This window comes from Diospyros lotus, chromosome 8 (genome assembly GCF_014633365.1).
Source record: "Diospyros lotus cultivar Yz01 chromosome 8, ASM1463336v1, whole genome shotgun sequence".
In the NCBI taxonomy this organism is placed as follows: Eukaryota; Viridiplantae; Streptophyta; class Magnoliopsida; order Ericales; family Ebenaceae; genus Diospyros; species Diospyros lotus.
This window is the reverse complement of record NC_068345.1, coordinates 39,113,705-39,131,954: the sequence shown is the minus strand read 5'-3', so window position 1 is coordinate 39,131,954 and position 18,250 is coordinate 39,113,705. Positions and strand designations below refer to the sequence as shown.

At 34.8% G+C, this 18,250-nt stretch overlaps 2 protein-coding genes and 1 long non-coding RNA gene across 4 annotated transcripts; all 3 read right to left on the bottom strand.

Annotated features, from left to right (window-relative positions):
• Positions 1–2: 2 nt before the first annotated feature.
• Positions 3–3,225, bottom strand: LOC127807979 (pentatricopeptide repeat-containing protein At5g04780, mitochondrial-like). The gene has a single exon (XM_052346265.1). The coding sequence runs from the start codon at positions 3,217–3,219 to the stop codon at positions 391–393; it is 2,829 nt and encodes a 942-aa protein (XP_052202225.1). The 5' UTR covers positions 3,220–3,225; the 3' UTR covers positions 3–390.
• A 6,155-nt stretch (positions 3,226–9,380) lies between these two features.
• LOC127807981 (uncharacterized) lies at positions 9,381–10,795 on the bottom strand. Its single transcript, XR_008024839.1, has 2 exons — positions 10,449–10,795; positions 9,381–9,722 (listed from the first exon to the last, which is right to left on the bottom strand). It is a non-coding gene; the product is annotated as an uncharacterized LOC127807981 (long non-coding RNA).
• A 1,821-nt stretch (positions 10,796–12,616) lies between these two features.
• LOC127808860 (protein DEHYDRATION-INDUCED 19-like) lies at positions 12,617–16,781 on the bottom strand. Of its 2 annotated transcripts, XM_052347534.1 has the most exons (5): positions 16,298–16,781; positions 16,040–16,182; positions 13,714–13,791; positions 13,291–13,580; positions 12,617–13,010 (listed from the first exon to the last, which is right to left on the bottom strand). In XM_052347534.1, exons 1-5 carry the CDS (start codon positions 16,386–16,388, stop codon positions 12,902–12,904), a joined length of 711 nt encoding a protein of 236 aa, XP_052203494.1. In that variant the 5' UTR covers positions 16,389–16,781; the 3' UTR covers positions 12,617–12,901. The 2 variants fall into 2 exon arrangements, with proteins under 2 accessions (XP_052203494.1, XP_052203495.1); XM_052347535.1 differs by lacking the exon at positions 13,714–13,791 and having other exon boundaries at positions 13,291–13,574; positions 16,298–16,778.
• Positions 16,782–18,250: the final 1,469 nt, after the last annotated feature.

Below are 18,250 nucleotides of genomic sequence, written 5' to 3'. Positions count from 1 at the left end.
GGGGGGGGGGGGGGGGGGGGGCGCGCTGGAGGAAACAAATGCCTCTGGTTGGTTGCTGGAAGGAACAAATTCTATTTTCATTTGCGCTGTACATGTGTAGATCATTTACAAAGCAAATTCACATGTATGTATATATTGGATTCAAGGTTTCAACTGATGACGGCTTCTCTTTTCTCTAATAATTTCAGATCCTATAATGGAGATTGACATGTGAGCAGCCGTTATTTAACAAATACATTTCACACCTGAGATAGCAATTTGCAAAGCAAAATTCTTCTCTCAAATATTTTATAAACAGAAGAAACTCTCAGTTGTTGTACCAAATAGGATGAATAGGATCGAGGAATTTAAAAAAAAAAAAATTGGGGAGTATATATGTCAACTAGTGTACTACCAGTAATCCCCACAAGAACATGACCCATCTCTGAAATGGTGGAACCGATTGATGTCTCTGATGATTATCTCCCTGGAAACAATTTTACATATGAACTTGAATGCAGTGTGGCAGTCCACACAGACTCGAAGGTTCTTCTTGACCCTAATGGGAGCCCCGGGTGGAGTTGCAATCAGTCCGAAAGCCACTGCAAGTTTCTCACTGTGGTAGGAGAGAAGAAGCTCCTTCTCACTTCTTTCAACATCATGGAGGTCAATCTCCACTATAGGAACATAACCAGCTTTGTTCAGCAGTTCCATCAGCTCATCAAGCTTTGCATATATCTCTTCACTTCTAGAATGGCTTCTATCTCCCACTATAAATGTGTACACTTTGTCTTTCACCTCAATCCAACTCATCCCTGGTTCCTTCTTCACTTTGCTCTCTTTCATTACTCTTCTCACCTTCGCCACACTTTCCCACATGCCAGCTGATGCATAAATGTTGGCAAGAAGAACATGTGTACCTGATTTCTCGGGTTCAAGAGTGAAGAGCATCTCAGCAGCACGCTGCCCGAGCTCAACATTCTTGTGAATTCTTGCTGCTCCAAGAAGGCCCCCCCAAACAGAACCATTGGCTTCAAATGGCATCTTATTTACAAGATCCATTGCCTCATCCAGTTTCCCTGCTCGGCCAAGGATATCAATCATGCAAGCATAATGCTCTTGCATTGGCTCAATGAAGTATAACCGTTTCATTGATTCAAAATGGTGTTTTGCTTCAGTTACCAATCCAGCGTGATTGCAAGCACAAAGAACACTTACTAAAGTTACATGATTGGGCGTGGTGCCATTTTTAAGCATCTCCCCAAATAAGTTTAGGGCTTCTTTTCCATGTCCATGTTGAGCAAGTCCCCCAATCATCGCAGACCATGAGACAGTACTCCTCTGAGGTATAGCTGAGAAAGCACTACTGGCATCATCTATACTGCCGCATTTAGAATACATGTTAACGAGAGAATTTCCTGCAAAAACATCGGACATAAACCCAAACTTCAAAATGTGAACGTGTATCTGTTTCCCTTGTTCATAAGCAGACAGATTTGCACAAGCATTCAGGAGAGAGCTACACACGAATGGATCTGGCTTAAGATCCATTGCTTGCATCTTCAGGTACAACTTTAAAGCTTCTTCTCCCTGTCCATATTGGGAATAAGCTGTAATCATAGAAGTAAAAGACGCTAAATCTGCAAAAGGGCATTCTTCAAAAACTTTTGCCGCCTCCTCTGTATTGCTACTTTTTCCATATGCATCAATGAGGCTGTTAACAACATAAACATCATGTTGAAATCCTGATTTAACAGAAAGTGCATGAACTTGCTGGCAAATGTTGGTAGCCTGCAAGCTAGCTATGGAGTTCAGGATTGTGAATAAAGTTGTCTGGTCAAATCCCATGCCATCCTTGAACCTCTCAGAAAAAAGATCAAGAGCTTCTGCATCTTTCGTGTTCTTCGAGTATCCAGATATCATAGCATTGAGTGCAATCAAGTCCTCATCCTGCATCATATTATAAACCATCCTTGCTTCCTCCAACATATCAGACTTGCAATACATGTCAACGAGACTGACACTCACAAATGGATCCAACCTTACATCCATCTTTACCAAAACAGAATGTATCTGCCCGCCAAACTTTTGGAGTCCCAGCCCAGCACAGGCTTTAAGAGCACTCGATAAAGTGAACATATTTGGGCAGGTTCCTGACATTTTCATCTGCCTCAACAACTCTAAAGCCCAATCATGGTATTCATGAAGAACACAACCAGCGATGACAGCATTCCAAGAAACAATATCAGGTTCTGCAATTTCTTCAAAAACTGCTGTTGCATCTTGAAGATCTCCGGCTTTTGCATACATGTCAACAAGTGCATTCGCTGAGAATGGATCGGAATCATAACCGAGCTTTATCAGATGCCCGTGAGTTCTTTTCCCTTGATTGATATCCCCCAACCCTGTGCATGCGTTCAACATACTCGACAAACCATACTCATCTGGGCTTGTTCCACTAAAGACCATTTCTTGGAACAACCCCAGTGCTTCCTCAAAATAATCCCTTTGAACGTAACAGGAAAACATTGCGTTCCAAGAAACAATATTTTTTTCAGGAATATCACCAAACAACCTTCTGGAGTCAACAAAATCACCACCTTTTGCATACATAACAAGCAAAGTATTCGCCACAAAAACATCTGACTCGAACCCAGTAACCACCACAATCCCATGAATTTGTTTCCCTAGCGTCAAATCCTTCACAATGGAGCACGCCTTAAGCACACTCGGGAAAGTGAATTCATTGCACTTAACACCCAACAAGTGCATTTCTTGGAAAGCCAAAACGGCCTCCTCACCAAGGCCATTCTGAGCATACCCAGATATCAAAGCAGACCAACCCACCAAATCTGGTTCAAGACTTTCGTCGATCAGTTCACGGGCATCCCCAAAACTCCTACACTTGGAATACAAATTAACCAGATGGTTCCGAAACTTCGAAACTCCGGATAACCCAGTTTTTGTTAACCGCGCATGAATTTGTAGGCCTGGGCTAAGATCCTTGGTTTGGCAACACCTCGATAACAGCTTTGAGTAGGAAATCGAAGCGGGTATGAAGCTGCCACTTTCAAATAGGCTTGAACTTTCAGTTGGGTTTTGCTCTGCCCTAAACTTGGCTGACGTCCTGATCAGTTGTGAGGAGTTAGGAAGATGGGGGGACGGATTTAAGAGTCCGAATGGAAGGTAATGTCGCTGGCCAAGAGGATTTTGGTGGGAATATAACCGTCGGAGCATCATTCACATTTCATCAACAATAATAAGTTTTTTTTATATAAATAATATCTGAGCTATTCATTAAACCACTCTTGTAAGGATAAGTTAGTTTGCATGAAAATAAAAATAAAAAATAGATACGATGTAAAATAGAAGCAGAAAAATGATATGTTTTAGAAAAATAACGAATGAAAATACGTAAATCAAAAAAATATAAAAGTCTTTAATATATAGTTATTCAATTTAAAAATAAATATAAATTTCATAATACATTCAAACAAACATAAAGATAAATTCTATTATTTGTGAACCATGATTTACTAATTAAAAATAAATAATAATTTAAAAAAAAATCCATCTCTAATTTCTTCATGAACAAAAACTCTTTTTCAAATAAAAAATGTATTTTCACTATTTTCTTAATATTACAAATGTCCATGAAATATTTTTAAGATTACAAAAATAACCTAAATATATATATATATATATTTTTATGTTTCTCAGCATTTCAGTACAAAAAATATTTTAAAAATATCAAAATAACACTCAAAAATATTTTCGTATATCATAGAGGATAAGTGTAAAATTACATTATCATTGTCCCAAAAGAAATACCTCCATTAACAAATGGCAAAAAAATAAAAATAAAAAAACATGTACTTGGCTTCATGGGCAAATATTTGTTCAATTACGTGAACCAACCACCAAGTCCTTTCACTCCTCCAGACAAGTAGACAAACCATATCTGCCACTCTTTTTACATCTTCCAACCAATTACATTAATTTAATAAATGGTAAAAACTAATTATTAATTGTTGAAATTTATTAAAATTTAATTTAGTTTGGGCCACTATTTTTACATCTTCCAACCAATAGCTAAAGTCTGCCTGCCCCCTAGCACAATTAATTTTTGGACCGTGTTAGATTTATCGATGGGATGACAAGTTTAATGATCGAATCGGACTTCATTTGATAATGAAGCTTGAACTTCATCCAAAGGTAACAACGATCGAGGTAACAAGATAGTGCAACAACGATCGACACTGCAACAAAGTGACGGCGGGATGCAATGGTAATTGCATGAGGCATTGTGGTGGGGCGATGAAAGGATGCATCAGTGATTGGCCAAGCTTGATCGTCGAATCAGATTCCATTCGAGATGAAGTCCAAACTTCATCACTTGGGCTTCATCCAAAGACAACAACGGCGAGGCAACAAGATGGTGTAGCGGCTATTGACATTATAGCAAAGCGACGGCAGGATGCAACGACAATTTCACGAGGCACTGTAGTGGGGCGACGAAATGATGCATCAGTGATTGGCGAGGCGAAAGCGACGAAGGCAACACAGGGCGACGATGAGGCGAGACAGAGCTTGCTGAAGGCAGTTATGACAAAGGAGAGAAGAGGCAGCTAAGGGCAGGAGTAGTGAATCTGTAAATTGAATGAGGACATGTTTGCCATTTGACGCTCTCCGTCATCTTTCAATAACTCACTTATTTTACAAATAGCATTTTTTTTAGTGGAAATTGTAAAAAATAAACCCCCCCCCCCCCCATAAATACAAAATTTGTTTTTATCCCCTTTTTTACAAAAAAACGTTTTTAACCCCTCCAAACAAATAATTACAAAAATAGCCACTTTACCGCTTTGAACCATAACCTTTAACTTTTCAATAATCCACTTTTATTAAAAATTAAGAATAAAGACAAAGATAATGAATTCCCAAACTACCCTCAATACAAAAAAAAATAAAAGGGTTAAATTTCTATTTAACCCCCACAACAAACCCAATAAACCTCCACCCCTTTTTAATTATTAAATATATATGTATTATTACATATAAATAAAATTAATTAAATAATAATAATTAAAAAAATTTAAATATATATGTATTATTAAATATATAATTGAAAAATTGTTATTCAATAATTATTATTTAATTTTTAAATTGTAATAATAATTGCAAATCATAATTATAATAATATATTTTCAACTATTAAATTATTATTATTTTCTAATAATTACTATTATTTTTTAATTATTATTTTTTTAATATTTTAATAATTGGTTGGGTCTCGAACACATGTTCGGTTCCCCCTAAAAATATAATTTACTACTAAATACATTTTTTAATAATTATTATTTTTTAAATTTTTAGTACTAATGGAACACACTAATTTGAAAAAAATCAAAAAAAAATCATTTTTGGGCTTTGCGGACCACAAAACCCGATAGCGAACTTTGTGGCCCACAAAACCCGATGACAAACTTTGTGGGCCACAAAGCCCGATTTTTTTTTTTTTTTGCAATGAGATATTTTCAAAGTTGGCCAATAATAGTCTCAAAAAATAAATTATTATTAAGAAATTACACTTTTGTTTTTGAGTAAATTTATTACCATAGCATTATCTTTGCTTTGTCCAATATTATCTAGAATAATTGATATGTATTGGTTGTGTTGATAGTGGATGGACATTCTCACACAAATTGAAAGATAATGATGTTTGTTATGATATATACATTCAATTAACTCAATAAACATAAAAATACATTATTTTAGTACTAATGGAACACACTAATTTGAAAAAAAAATTAAAAAAAATTAATTTCGGGCTTTGTGGGCCACAAAGTCCGATGGGGGACTTTGTGGGTCACAAAGCCTGATAGGAAACTTTGTTGGCCGCAAAGCTTGATTTTTTTTTTTTTTTTTTTTTTTTTGCAATGGGATTTTTTTAAGTTGCCCACTAGTAGTCTAAAAAAATAATTTATTGTTAAGAAATTATACTTTTATTCTTGAGTAAGTTTATTGTCATAGCATTATATTTGTTTTGTCCAATATTAGTTAGAACAATTGATCATGTATTAGTTGTGTTGATAATGAATGGACATTCTCACACAAAGTGAAAGATAATGATATTTGTTGGAATATATATATTCAATTAACCCAATAAACGTAAAAAGACATAATTTTAGTGCTAATGGAACACACTAATTTGAAGAAAAAATCAAGAAAATTAAAAAAAATTAATTTCGGACTTTGTGGGCCACAAAGCCCGATGGGGGACTTTGTGGGCCACAAAACCCGATGGGACAAAGCCCGATCGGGCTTCGTGAACCACAAGGCCCGATGGGGGACTTTGTGGGTCACAAAGCTCAATGGGAGACTTTGTAGGCCATAAAGTCAGATTTTTTTATTTTTTTTTTTACAATGGGATATTTTTAAGTTGTCCAATAATAGTCTCAAAATATAAATTATTGTTAAGAAATTACACTTTTATTCTTGAGTAAGTTTATTATCATAGTATTATATTTGTTTTGTCCAATATTAGTTAGAACAATTGATCATGTATTAGTTGTGTTGATAATGGATGGACATTCTCACACAAAGTGAAAGATAATGATGTTTGTTGGAATATATACATTCAATTAACCCAATAAACGTAAAAAGACATAATTTTAGTGCTAATGGAACACACTAATTTGAAAAAAAAATCAAGAAAATTAAAAAAAATTAATTTCGGGCTTTGTGGACCACAAAACCCGATGGAAGACTTTGTGGGCCACAAAGCCCGATGGGACAAAGCCCGATCGGGTTTCGTGGACCACAAGACCCGATGGGGGACTTTATGGGTCACAAAGCCCGATGGGAAACTTTGTTGGCCGTAAAGCTTGATTTTTTTTTTTTTTTTTGCAATGGAATTTTTTTAAGTTGCCCACTAGTAGTCTCAAAAAATAAATTATTGTTAAGAAATTACACTTTTATTCTTGAGTAAGTTTATTATCATAGCATTATATTTGTTTTGTCCAATATTAGTTAGAACAATTGATCATGTATTAGTTGTGTTGATAATGAATGAACATTCTCACACAAAGTGAAAGATAATGATATTTGTTGGAATATATACATTCAATTAACCCAATAAACGTAAAAAGACATCATTTTAGTGTTAATGGAACACACTAATTTGAAGAAAAAATCAAGAAAATTAAAAAAAATTAATTTCAGACTTTATGAGCCACAAAGCCCGATGGGACAAAGCCCGATCGGGCTTCGTGAACCACAAGGCTCGATGGGGGACTTTGTGGGTCTCAAAGCTCGATGGGAGACTTTGTAGGCCATAAAGCCCGTTTTTTTTTTTTTTTTTTTTTTTTTGCAATGAGATTTTTTAAGTTGTCCAATAATAGTCTCAAAATATAAATTATTGTTAAGAAATTACACTTTTATTCTTGAGTAAGTTTATTATCATAGCATTATATTTGTTTTGTGCAATATTAGTTAGAACAATTGATCATGTATTAGTTGTGTTGATAATGAATGGACATTCTCACACAAAGTGAAAGATAATGATATTTGTTGGAATATATACATTCAATTAACCTAATAAACGTAAAAAGATATCATTTTAGTGCTAATGGAACACACTCATTTGAAAAAAAAATTAAGAAAATTAAAAAAAATTAATTTCGGGCTTTGTGGGCCACAAAGCCCGATGGGACAAAGCCCAATCGGGCTTCGTGAACCACAAGGCCCGATGGGGGACTTTGTGGGTCGCAAAGCCCAATGGGAGACTTTGTAGGCCATAAAGCCCGTTTTTTTTTTTTTTTTTTTTTGCAATGAGATATTTTTAAGTTGTCCAATAATAGTCTCAAAATATAAATTATTATTAAGAAATTACACTTTTATTCTTGAGTAAGTTTATTATCATAGCATTATATTTGTTTTGTGCAATATTAGTTAGAACAATTGATCATGTATTAGTTGTGTTGATAATGGATGAACATTTTCACACAAAGTGAAAGATAATGATGTTTGTTGGGATATATACATTCAATTAACCCAATAAACGTAAAAAGACATCATTTTAGTGCTAATGGAACACACTAATTTGAAGAAAAAATCAAGAAAATTAAAAAAAAAATTAATTTCGGGCTTTGTGGGCCATAAAGCCGATGGGGGACTTTGTGGGCCACAAAACCCGATGGGACAAAGTCCGATCGGGCTTCGTGAACCACAAAGCCCGATGAGAGACTTTATAGACCATAAAGCCCGATTTTTTTATTTTTTTTTTTGCAATGGGATTTTTTTAAGTTGTCCAATAATAGTCTCAAAATATAAATTATTGTTAAGAAATTATACTTTTATTCTTGAGTAAGTTTATTATCATAACATTATATTTGTTTTGTCCAATATTAGTTAGAACAATTGATCATGTATTGGTTGTGTTCATAGTGGATGGACATTCTCACACAAAGTGAAAGATAATAATGTTTGTTGTGATATATACATTCAATTAACCTAATAAACGTAAAAAGACATCATTTTTGTATTAATGGAACACATTAATTTGAAAAAAAAAAGTCAAGAAAAATTGAAAAAAATTATTTTTGGGCTTTGTGGGCCTGAAAGCCTGATAGGGGACTTTGTAGGCCACAAAGCCCGATAGGACAAAACCCGATCGGGCTTCGTGAACCACAAGGCCCGATGGGGGACTTTGTGGGTCACAAAGCCCGATCGGGCTTTGTGGCCCACAAAACCCGATAACGATGTGCAGTTTCGAAAATTTTTTTTATCACCCAAATTAGTACAAATTTAGAATGATATCTATCAAAATATGTTCTGTTCACAATTACAATAATTCTACACAGCCTTAATAAGCAATGTGAATACAAAAATTATTTTAAAAAATAAAACAAATATAAATCAAATTGATATCTTGAGATTGAGTGAAATTGTTTGTTGGAGAGAAAAAAACTTGTTGAATGGGACTTCAGTAAGGTCGCTGCGATTGATGAAGAAGATTGAATGACTCAACAAGCAAAAAGATTGAATATATGAAGAATTACTAAGTTTTGTTAGTTTGATAATGGAGAGAAAGAGAGTAACGTGAATGTTGAAAGAGGAGAGAGAAGAAAAATTATATGAAAGAGATAAAAGTATTTTGGTAAAAGAAATTAAGGACAATGTGGGTTTTTTATTTTAAAATCTCATTAAAGGTATTTTTGATATCTTACATAAAAGTGGCTATAAGGTATAATTAGTTTGTTTAAATAGTCAAAAACGTTTTTTTTCTATAAAAAGTACAGAAACAATTTTATACATTTGAATTAGATCAAATATGAATTCCTCCCTTTTTTTTTAACTGACAAGTAAGTTGAAGACAGATAAAGCCTTGCTAACTAGCATAAATGAATAACCATGAACGCATGCGCATGTTATTTTCAAATCCTTAACACAACTTATGCTTCCGGTTGCTCAGGAAAACATCGTACCTTTTTCTATGTTAAGCCTCCTAACTAACCCAATACTAAATTTAAGTCGATATTGGTATCTCAAACTTAAAAAGTACTAATTAAAGTTGACACATTCAAATACATTTTTAAAGTAAGATCAAATCGCGATCGGATAAGAGAAACCAGGGGGGAAGATGTTTAGAGCCACTGTAGAAATGTGTGTTCTGCATCAACGAGCCAAGGGATCACCTCTATCCGGCTTGCTCTCTTTACCATCCGACGAATCCCAAAAAGCTGCAGTCAGATGATATTAAGTTACTAAACTAATACATATAACAACAAAGTTAATATCATGGTAAAAGTAAATGCTTGGCGAATTAAAATTCATGTATCTTATCTAATAAAATTAATACTAGATACTTTGAACTTGTTACCATCACCCTGAATCAATTTTTTATCTAAAAAGTTTTATGTAAGTAGCATCACACCCACAAACAAATCCATATACTTGCAAACAAGTGACAGGGATACACCACCGTAAGGATAGATCTATTTCTAAGCAAACCATGCGCATGGTGGGTGGAATGTGTTTTCTGGATGGTGGACGGTGGACCAACCTGATTGTCTATTGATAGGCAGCTTCTTCACAAAATATTCTTATAAAAAAAGTGAATATAGATAAAGATGATAAGAAATTCAAATTGCAATGAAATTAAGATTTACAATTATTTTTTTTTCCCTAAATCCGTATCACAAGCCAAAGGAGTTGGAACAAATTCAGAATCAGCTAGAAAATCGCCAACTCCGGTAATCACTGCCAAATAGTCGAAGCATTATTTCAATTTTCAATAATTAAAGCTTTTTGGTCGGCAGAGGAACCAAAAGCCGTACGACTCAAAAGAAGCCTGAACTTGAAGAAACAGAGTTTCATGGAAATTCACGGGAAGAAAGAAAGTTCAATCTCTGCAATTTTCCGAGGAAGCAAACATAAGCAGAGGAAGGTGATTTGTATGTGCGTACCTGAGAGATCTGAAGGCGAGGTGAGAAGAGAGAGCGTGGAAGAAGAAATTGGCTCCGTGAAGGAACACCACAACGCCGGTGCACCCCAGCAGAAAGAACTCCACCATCATCTTCTCTCCTTCGATCTTCTCTGCAAAAATCTAATCCAAACAATCCAACGAGCAGAAAATTTTCAGATTGAAGCGCGAACAAACTCCGACCAAATCAAATCAATCTCTTGACAAGTTCTTCAGCACCCTCTGGCTGCTATACATATAGAGAGAGAGAGAGAGAGAGAGAGGAGCAAGAAATTAAAAAAAATAATTAGGGCTATGAGGTGGACTTCTCATCGGGTCACCGAATTTTATTTGTTTATTTAATTATTTTGTAGAGGAGTCATCGTACAAGATTATAAAGTATTCTATACTTAAGTATAAATAATTTACCATTAAAGACTTATTTAAAATATCTATATGTCTGTTCTAGATATAGATATTTCTCAAATTCTAAGTTATCCCTTTAAATTAATTAAAATAAAATTTGAATTTCTCCTAAATCAAAGTGAAATTAAAAGAATTAATTTTATCTAAAAAAATTGTTGTTTTTTATTATGTAATGTAGCCTATGATGTGAAAGGCTATTCAGCTGAAATTTCACGTGGAACGGTTTGGTGAAGGCACGGATGATGGATGGAATGTGGAAGTGGGAGTGGGAGTGATGGGGACCTGTCATCATGTTCGTGTGGTGGTGGCTAAAGACTTCCAGGCGGCAGTCGGCTGCCACCACCGGCCACCACCGCCTCAGCCGCGGAAGTTTAAGATAAAGGTGGCCTTGACTTAGCACTCTTGTCTTCACCGCCACTTAATGATTCTCCACTAAAATAGTTTTAAACGTTTCGTTAAAAAGTTGTAAATTCCATTAAGACCCTTTGTAATTTCACAAATTTCTTATTAATCTTTAGTTAACTTGTATTCGTCTAATAATTGTGGAAAAATTTGCATTATTATAGGGAATTACTTTCTTTATTATTATAATTGAAAAAGGATAAAGTTTAGAAGTTGATTGGTTAGATTTAATATTTAATAAATTAATTAATTAATTAAAATTGAGTCGTTCACAGAGACTAAATAAATTTATCGACTGTCTTATCAAAAGAGAGTAGAAAGATGATTTTACTCAAGGACAAAACCATCTTTTTGTTCTCTTTCAATAAGGCGATCCATAAGTTCATTGGACGCTCTAAATTTTTTTCATTAAAATTTAACACCATCATAGCTTGAAAACCCACTAAATTAAACCAAACCATTAGAGCAACTAAACTCCAGAATTGAGGATAAGGCCATATGAACCTTCCTACCTACCTACCTGCCTACCCACCACCTTTTCAATTCATTAGCGTACTAATCATTGAGTTTGGACTTCTTTTAACTATTATTATTAAGCAAAATTAGTTCACAAAGTTGGTTAGATTCCACTTTATCACTCATACAATAATCATTATGTTCACAAATTTATATAATAATTATTTATGTCAATAAAAAATATTAAAATATTATATTTTTAACTGATATATCATGCATTCTGAGTTTTGAGTTTGACAAAATAAATTTATGTAAAAATATAATTTTGCTTGACCACTATTTCTTAGACTTAGTTTCATGTCGGCTACTCTAATACCTTTTCGTTTGGTAATCTAAAAAAATATAATTTTATTTTTATATATATTTTTTATAATTACTCATTTTTTTATTATCTTAATTATATTTATAAATTTAAATCAATTTAACACATATACTTTAATTTTTTTTATAATAATTCAACCTTTTCGTTATTTTAATTTTATTTTTAGACTTATATTTTCATATATAAAAAAATAAAATGAGATAAAAAAATACACGTTACTCTGTTTATATCAAAATATAAAAATTAAATTGATCCAAACATATATAAGTCTAAAAGTGTATTTAAAACAATAAAAAAATTTAAATTACCATAAAAAAATATCCAAATATAAAATTAAATTAATTAAAATAACAAAAAAAATTAAAAACTACACTAAAACGTAAATTCCACCGTTTCATAACCATTGTCTAGTTAGTTTCCTTACAGAGCGTAGGTTTCTTTCCATAAACCAGTTTTACTATTATATAACCAAGAAACTATACAATGGGCACTTGTATACAAAAACGTGTAAAATATGAAATTTTCATTCCATTCCATTCCATAAACAAGAAACTATATATACATATATATATATTTATTGTTTTGAGAAAGCAGTAGAACTCTTGTTCAGTGGGTGTAGGAACATGAACTTATGATAAACCAATTCCTATTGTTGCTTCAATAGAAACATTCAAACATGGCAAGGATTGGCAAAATGACTGAATTTTAACCCAAACTGCCAATTATCCGGAAAACTTAATAAATTCAATATTTAAACGCTACTCTTTGTGTTTTAACTTAATGTTCCACCACTAGTCACCTAACAGAGTTGACACCAGCAGATCCTGAAGAAAACCAGCTCTTCCCGCGGCTTGTCTCATCCTTTTTTCCCGCTCTTCTGAGCTCAACGATGGATCGAAACTGCAAAATGGGCCCGGGGGGGAGAGAGAGAGATGTTAAAAATCAGACAAAAGGATCGGTGTTTACAGCCAGATCAGGTATAGAGACCTGTCAATTGTTTATCTAGTCTAGATCTAATCTAGATCCTCCGTTAGGATCCATACCTGAGACAAGACTAGACCTTAAGTAGATCTAACGATGCCAATTTCCTCTGAATGATCACAAAAATCCCATCTTCTAGTGATGCTTGCAACTATGTAATTGATACAAACCAACCAAGTCGATGGGCGAGAGGGCGTACCTTGTTTTCCACAAGTGTGACGATGTCGCACTCTTAGTAGAACTTTCCTCTGCACCAGATGCCACAGATTTTGAAATATCTTCTGATTCTGATGTAGGGAATTTCAAAATAAGAGAGGAAAGGAATGGATCAGTAGTGACGGCATTAGCTGACGAATTTGCATTGCTCGAATGATATCCACCGCCTCCTAAAAGCATCTGCAGATGGGCCTCGCGAAGATCCCTCCCCAGGAGAGACAGCGCCTGACTGTTTGGAATTGCAACCCTACGCAACCTGCGACGTCGCTGCAAGTAATATTCAGTTAAGGAAAACCAAAACCAGCTTGATATGATTCAAAGTATAACCATACAGACATTCTTCAACAATGAGATTCGTCAGTGTATTATATAGAGAAGATACATTAAAGGACATTTCAAAGGATATCTTAAACAAGTGTCCATGTTGCAGGGTGATATGACTTAACATGTCTGTCACAACTTTAACAGAGCAAATGGGGCAAACCTGTAAGGAGAAAATGAATCGAGGGTGAAATTCTTAAGAAGAGATACTTAAATAAAATACTAATTCAAAGGATAATAAATAAAACAGACCATCACAAACAATCATGAAATTTTTCTTTCTTGTTCTCTTTTTTTAATTTTCACGAATTCCTTTTCCTTTTCAAGGTATGTTTTGATTCTATATCAACCCTTTGAACTAACAGAACTGCAATCATGAAACCAGAGCATCACCAAATATTGAGCAAGTAGATGAAGAAAGGCCTCTGACCTGATCAAGACCTTAGATCCGATGGACTGTGAACAAAAGGTGGATCATAACAGTCGATGTTTCACTGTGACACATCAGTAGAAAAGAAATAAAGTTGTCTAAAGAGGAAAAGAAGTTTGTCCTGAGATGTGGCAACCGATTGCCACAAAGATTTTCATTCATATGTTAGGATCTTGCCTTTTTCATTCATATGCTACTCTATTGTCTTTATTCGAAAAGGACGTATAGTCACAAGCAATACAAAAACAACTAATTTGGGAGGCAAAGAGAGAACTTGGTAAGATGTGAGACGCTGAGGGCATTTCTCTCATGCTTAATCATGCAACAATCTAGGTAGCTGATAAGTAATCACGTCATTCCCCACAGGATAGTTTCCCAATGATCACTCATTGAGGTTGGATGCAGCATGATAGCACACTGCTATATGTTACAATCCAGTTCCAATCTTGGAACATCCTCCTGTTAACCTAGGTAACATCTGCTCTAGACGTTCTAACTTCTATCATGTGTCCCATCTCAAATGCTCTCCATCCTTATCTTCACGGTCCATTATCAAGTATCCAGCATGACAACAAAATCTTGTAATTATCTCTGGCTTCTTGTTTTTTCAGTTAAGCACAAGACTCAGTCATTGACTGCCAGTCTCTCCATCAAAGATTCACAGGTAAACTTCCCATTACTCCACTTAGCCTACCAACCACAACATGTACTGATAAGAAAGATACACAACATGTACTGCTTGTCTCTATGTATCTATCCTTTCTAATCTATCTCCCATTGACATCTCTTGGCATCTCCATCTTATTACCCATAGACAAAACAAAGGTCATAAATCAGTTGGCTCTGCTACAATCTCCCACTGAAGCAAACACATGCCACTATTAAGAGACGATGATAGGTTTACCACAAGCATGCCAATAAGGTGAACATGGGGGTAACGTCGTGAGGAATCAAATCAATTTCACTAAGAAACGGAAATCTGGGAGATGTTATCAAAGGTTCCTGCACTTAAATGATTGAACCATTATCCTAATTCTACTGCAATCAGACCTTGAATGTAAAAGAACTGGTTGTCTGGTAGCCAGGGATGTTCTGAATCAATCCACCTATATCTCTTCATGTGTCTGCCTCTCCATCAGTTTTTACTCCAACGGGAGCTGCACATCTATCAACTTGCCTAAAACAAATTTTTGTTCTCAATCACGGAGCGAACCATTTCCACTTGTAGCATGGCATGCAATGGTTGAAGCAAGGCATGCCCATCTTGTGAAATACATGACAAGCAGGGTCAAGATTGGAAGATTTGATAAAGGCCCGACCTATTCATTAGCCATCATACGGGTATTAAGCTGTAAATATAATAGAAACTTCACCCTCACAATCAAGTTTTCTGCTCTTGAAAGAATAAAAGGAATTTCTCAAAAGGGGACGAATCCTTTAACGTAGAATGTTATTATATTCATCTCCGGATGCCTACTATAGCACGTAAAATTGCTAAAAACCATTCCTTTTTCCTGATTTCCATCATCCACCCAGAGCATATTTTATCCTAGGCCAAGACAAGTTACCATAAGCTGATCATATTCACAAAAATTTGTTTGCGAAGATATGTGAAACCTACTGCCTATATGTGACTGATGATCAAAACATACTCAAGAAAGAAAAATCCTTTCTTCTCTCTCCATACATACATACATACATATACATATATATAAATATATTTTCTTTTTCCCGCCTACTTTCAATCACCTCTTGCACAAGAGCAAAGCAAAACAGCTAATTGAGAGAATGATTAAACAGCAAACAAAATTGTCAATCTTCACAAAATAATCAGATAACACAAACCAAAAGACAAGAACACAGGCGAGATCATTATTTTTCAACCGAAGAAAGAAGGGGGGGGGGGGGGGGGGGGGGGAAGCAAATGAAAACCAACAACAAACTGATGCATGAAAAGCAATCAATCTAAGTAGAAACTCACGGCGACTTTGGATTCGCACGCGTGCTGCTCGTCTTCAAGGTGCGAGTACAGAGACGCTAGATCGAAGTCCTCGTAGCTGTGCGGATACGGGAAATCGGGCCGGACCTCGTCCTCAACCTCGAACTCGTCGAAGTTCAATCGATCTGGAAACAAAAACACCCAAAACACAGAAAACAACCGGTTGTTCACAAAAACCCAATAACAGATCGATCCAAAAGCAAGCAGAAAAAGAAAAAAAGGGGCAAAAACGAAACGAACCCAGCTGGAAGCCATGGTGCTGGTGGTGGTTCTGCAGCGTGAATTGCCTCTTGGCGGCGGCGAGGCGAGATGCCCAGAAATCCGAATCCATCAAGAGAGAGATGTAAAGGAATGCATAAGACGGAAATCAGTGATTGTGCTCTGGCAGGCTGGGTTGTCCTCGATTGAATCGGTTACGTCTCTTTTTCTCTCGCCTTTTCTTAGATTGGTTTTGTATATCTTGAGAGTTGATTGACTTTGTCCGGGTGTAGTGATTACATGGGAAAGTTTAAGATATGACGAGGGTTGTCAAGACTGACGCAATGGAAGCAGGAAGGAGGATTTAATTTAATCAATTATGTTATGTGGCAATGAAGAGGAGTGGGATCGATCGGTCAGTCGGTCGGTGGAGATGGTGAGAGAGATTGTCGGATTTATCTATTCTTCCAGAGCCAGAAATTTTTGTTTGTTTCCTGAATCAGATTTGTGGCCCAAATTTTGCAGGCTTGACCTTAATTTGTCCGTTGGCTGGCTGGCTGGCTGGCTGGCTTGGTTCTGTTCTCACTTCTCGCTTATCCTCGAAGCAAACCACCAGTCACTTCGTGTAGTTCGCAAGACTTTTCAGCCGCCTCTACCATTCCACTGCTTATATTTCTCATCTCATCTGTTAAAATAGAAAGTTTAATAACTGAAATCCTGTGGGATTATATTTTTCACTTAAAGGGTGTTTAAATTTCTAAATCGAATTGGTTTGGTCCCATTAGTCCCACCTTTATACGGTTCGGTCTTCAGTCTAAAATTTATATCAATTTCACTTTTGTTTTAAGGCTAGTATGCATATTTTTGACATTATTTTTGTTAACTTTCTAATATTTTATATGAAGTGCATAAAACATCTCAAACTTACAACTTCATATTTGTCATAAACCACCTTTAAAAGATAATTTTGTGCGTATGGACTTGAGAGCATTCATTTAATGGATAAAAGGTCGTGAAATTTCTTTTAACTAGCAATTATCTTGGATTCTTCTTTACAAAAATACAGTCAAAATTCAAAACAAACATAAGCTTGATATATTATTAGAAATTTTGAGATTCGTTGTAAAATTAAAAAACAGTCAAACGTTTAATATTTTTAATAAAGATAAAATATCAAATAAGTAATTGTACTTTGGAGATTAGAGTGAACGTTGTATTTTACAAATATTCAAATAAATAATTGTAGTTTCAAATTTAAGTTCACATTAACTATTATAATAGATGTCTTATGGTCAAAAACTTTGTAAACTTAGGTTAAATACTTGGTTTCGAATAAATTTTTTTTTTTTTTATAAAACTCTAAACTTCTCATGATTTCAAATATGTCCATAAACTTAATCAAAAGCATATTTATGCCCCTAATTTTTTGCATTTTCTTCTTGTAGAACTCTAAATTTTTTTATAAGTCCAAATGTGTCATTGAATTATATAAAATTATTCATTTAAACACTTAATCAACAAGGGATATACATACATTGACGTGGTAATTTTTTAACATCTTTTCAACTCTCTCTCTCTAGCATTATCTTAAATCTTCTCTTTTTGATTGCATCACCTCACCTTTATCTTTCACTTCAATTACGTCTCATTTCTCTCTAACATCTTCGTCAATTGTGTCTCCTTTGGTTGTGTCCCCAATAAGAAATGCTAGTCTATACTACCCTATTTTCGATCTCTTTAATGGCAAAATGATAATTGACTCGGGCACATTAGTGACTCGTCTAACCTAACCAGCTTACATAACTCAATCAAAAGATGAAGGAGATACCGAAAAGAAAAAAATATGCAATTGGAAAGAAAGATATAAAGTGAGTGAGTTGAGAAGATGTCAAAAAATCACTACGTTAGTGCGCGTGCATATCATTTGCTAATTTGGTATTTAAATAAGTAATTTTACACAATTCATTAACGTATTTGAAATCACGAAAAATTAAT

Bases quoted from the DNA above. Each gene is read 5' to 3' on its own strand.
- LOC127807979 (XM_052346265.1), bottom strand. From the start codon at position 3,219: ATGATGCTCCGACGGTTATATTCCCACCAAAATCCTCTTGGCCAGCGA.
- LOC127808860 (XM_052347534.1), bottom strand. From the start codon at position 16,388: ATGGATTCGGATTTCTGGGCATCTCGCCTCGCCGCCGCCAAGAGGCAA. The intron at 16,183-16,297 runs GTTCGTTTCGTT...TTTTGTTTCCAG, and splicing joins GCACCATGGCTTCCAGCTGG to ATCGATTGAACTTCGACGAG. The intron at 13,792-16,039 runs GTGAGTTTCTAC...TTCTCCTTACAG, and splicing joins CGTGCGAATCCAAAGTCGCC to GTTTGCCCCATTTGCTCTGT.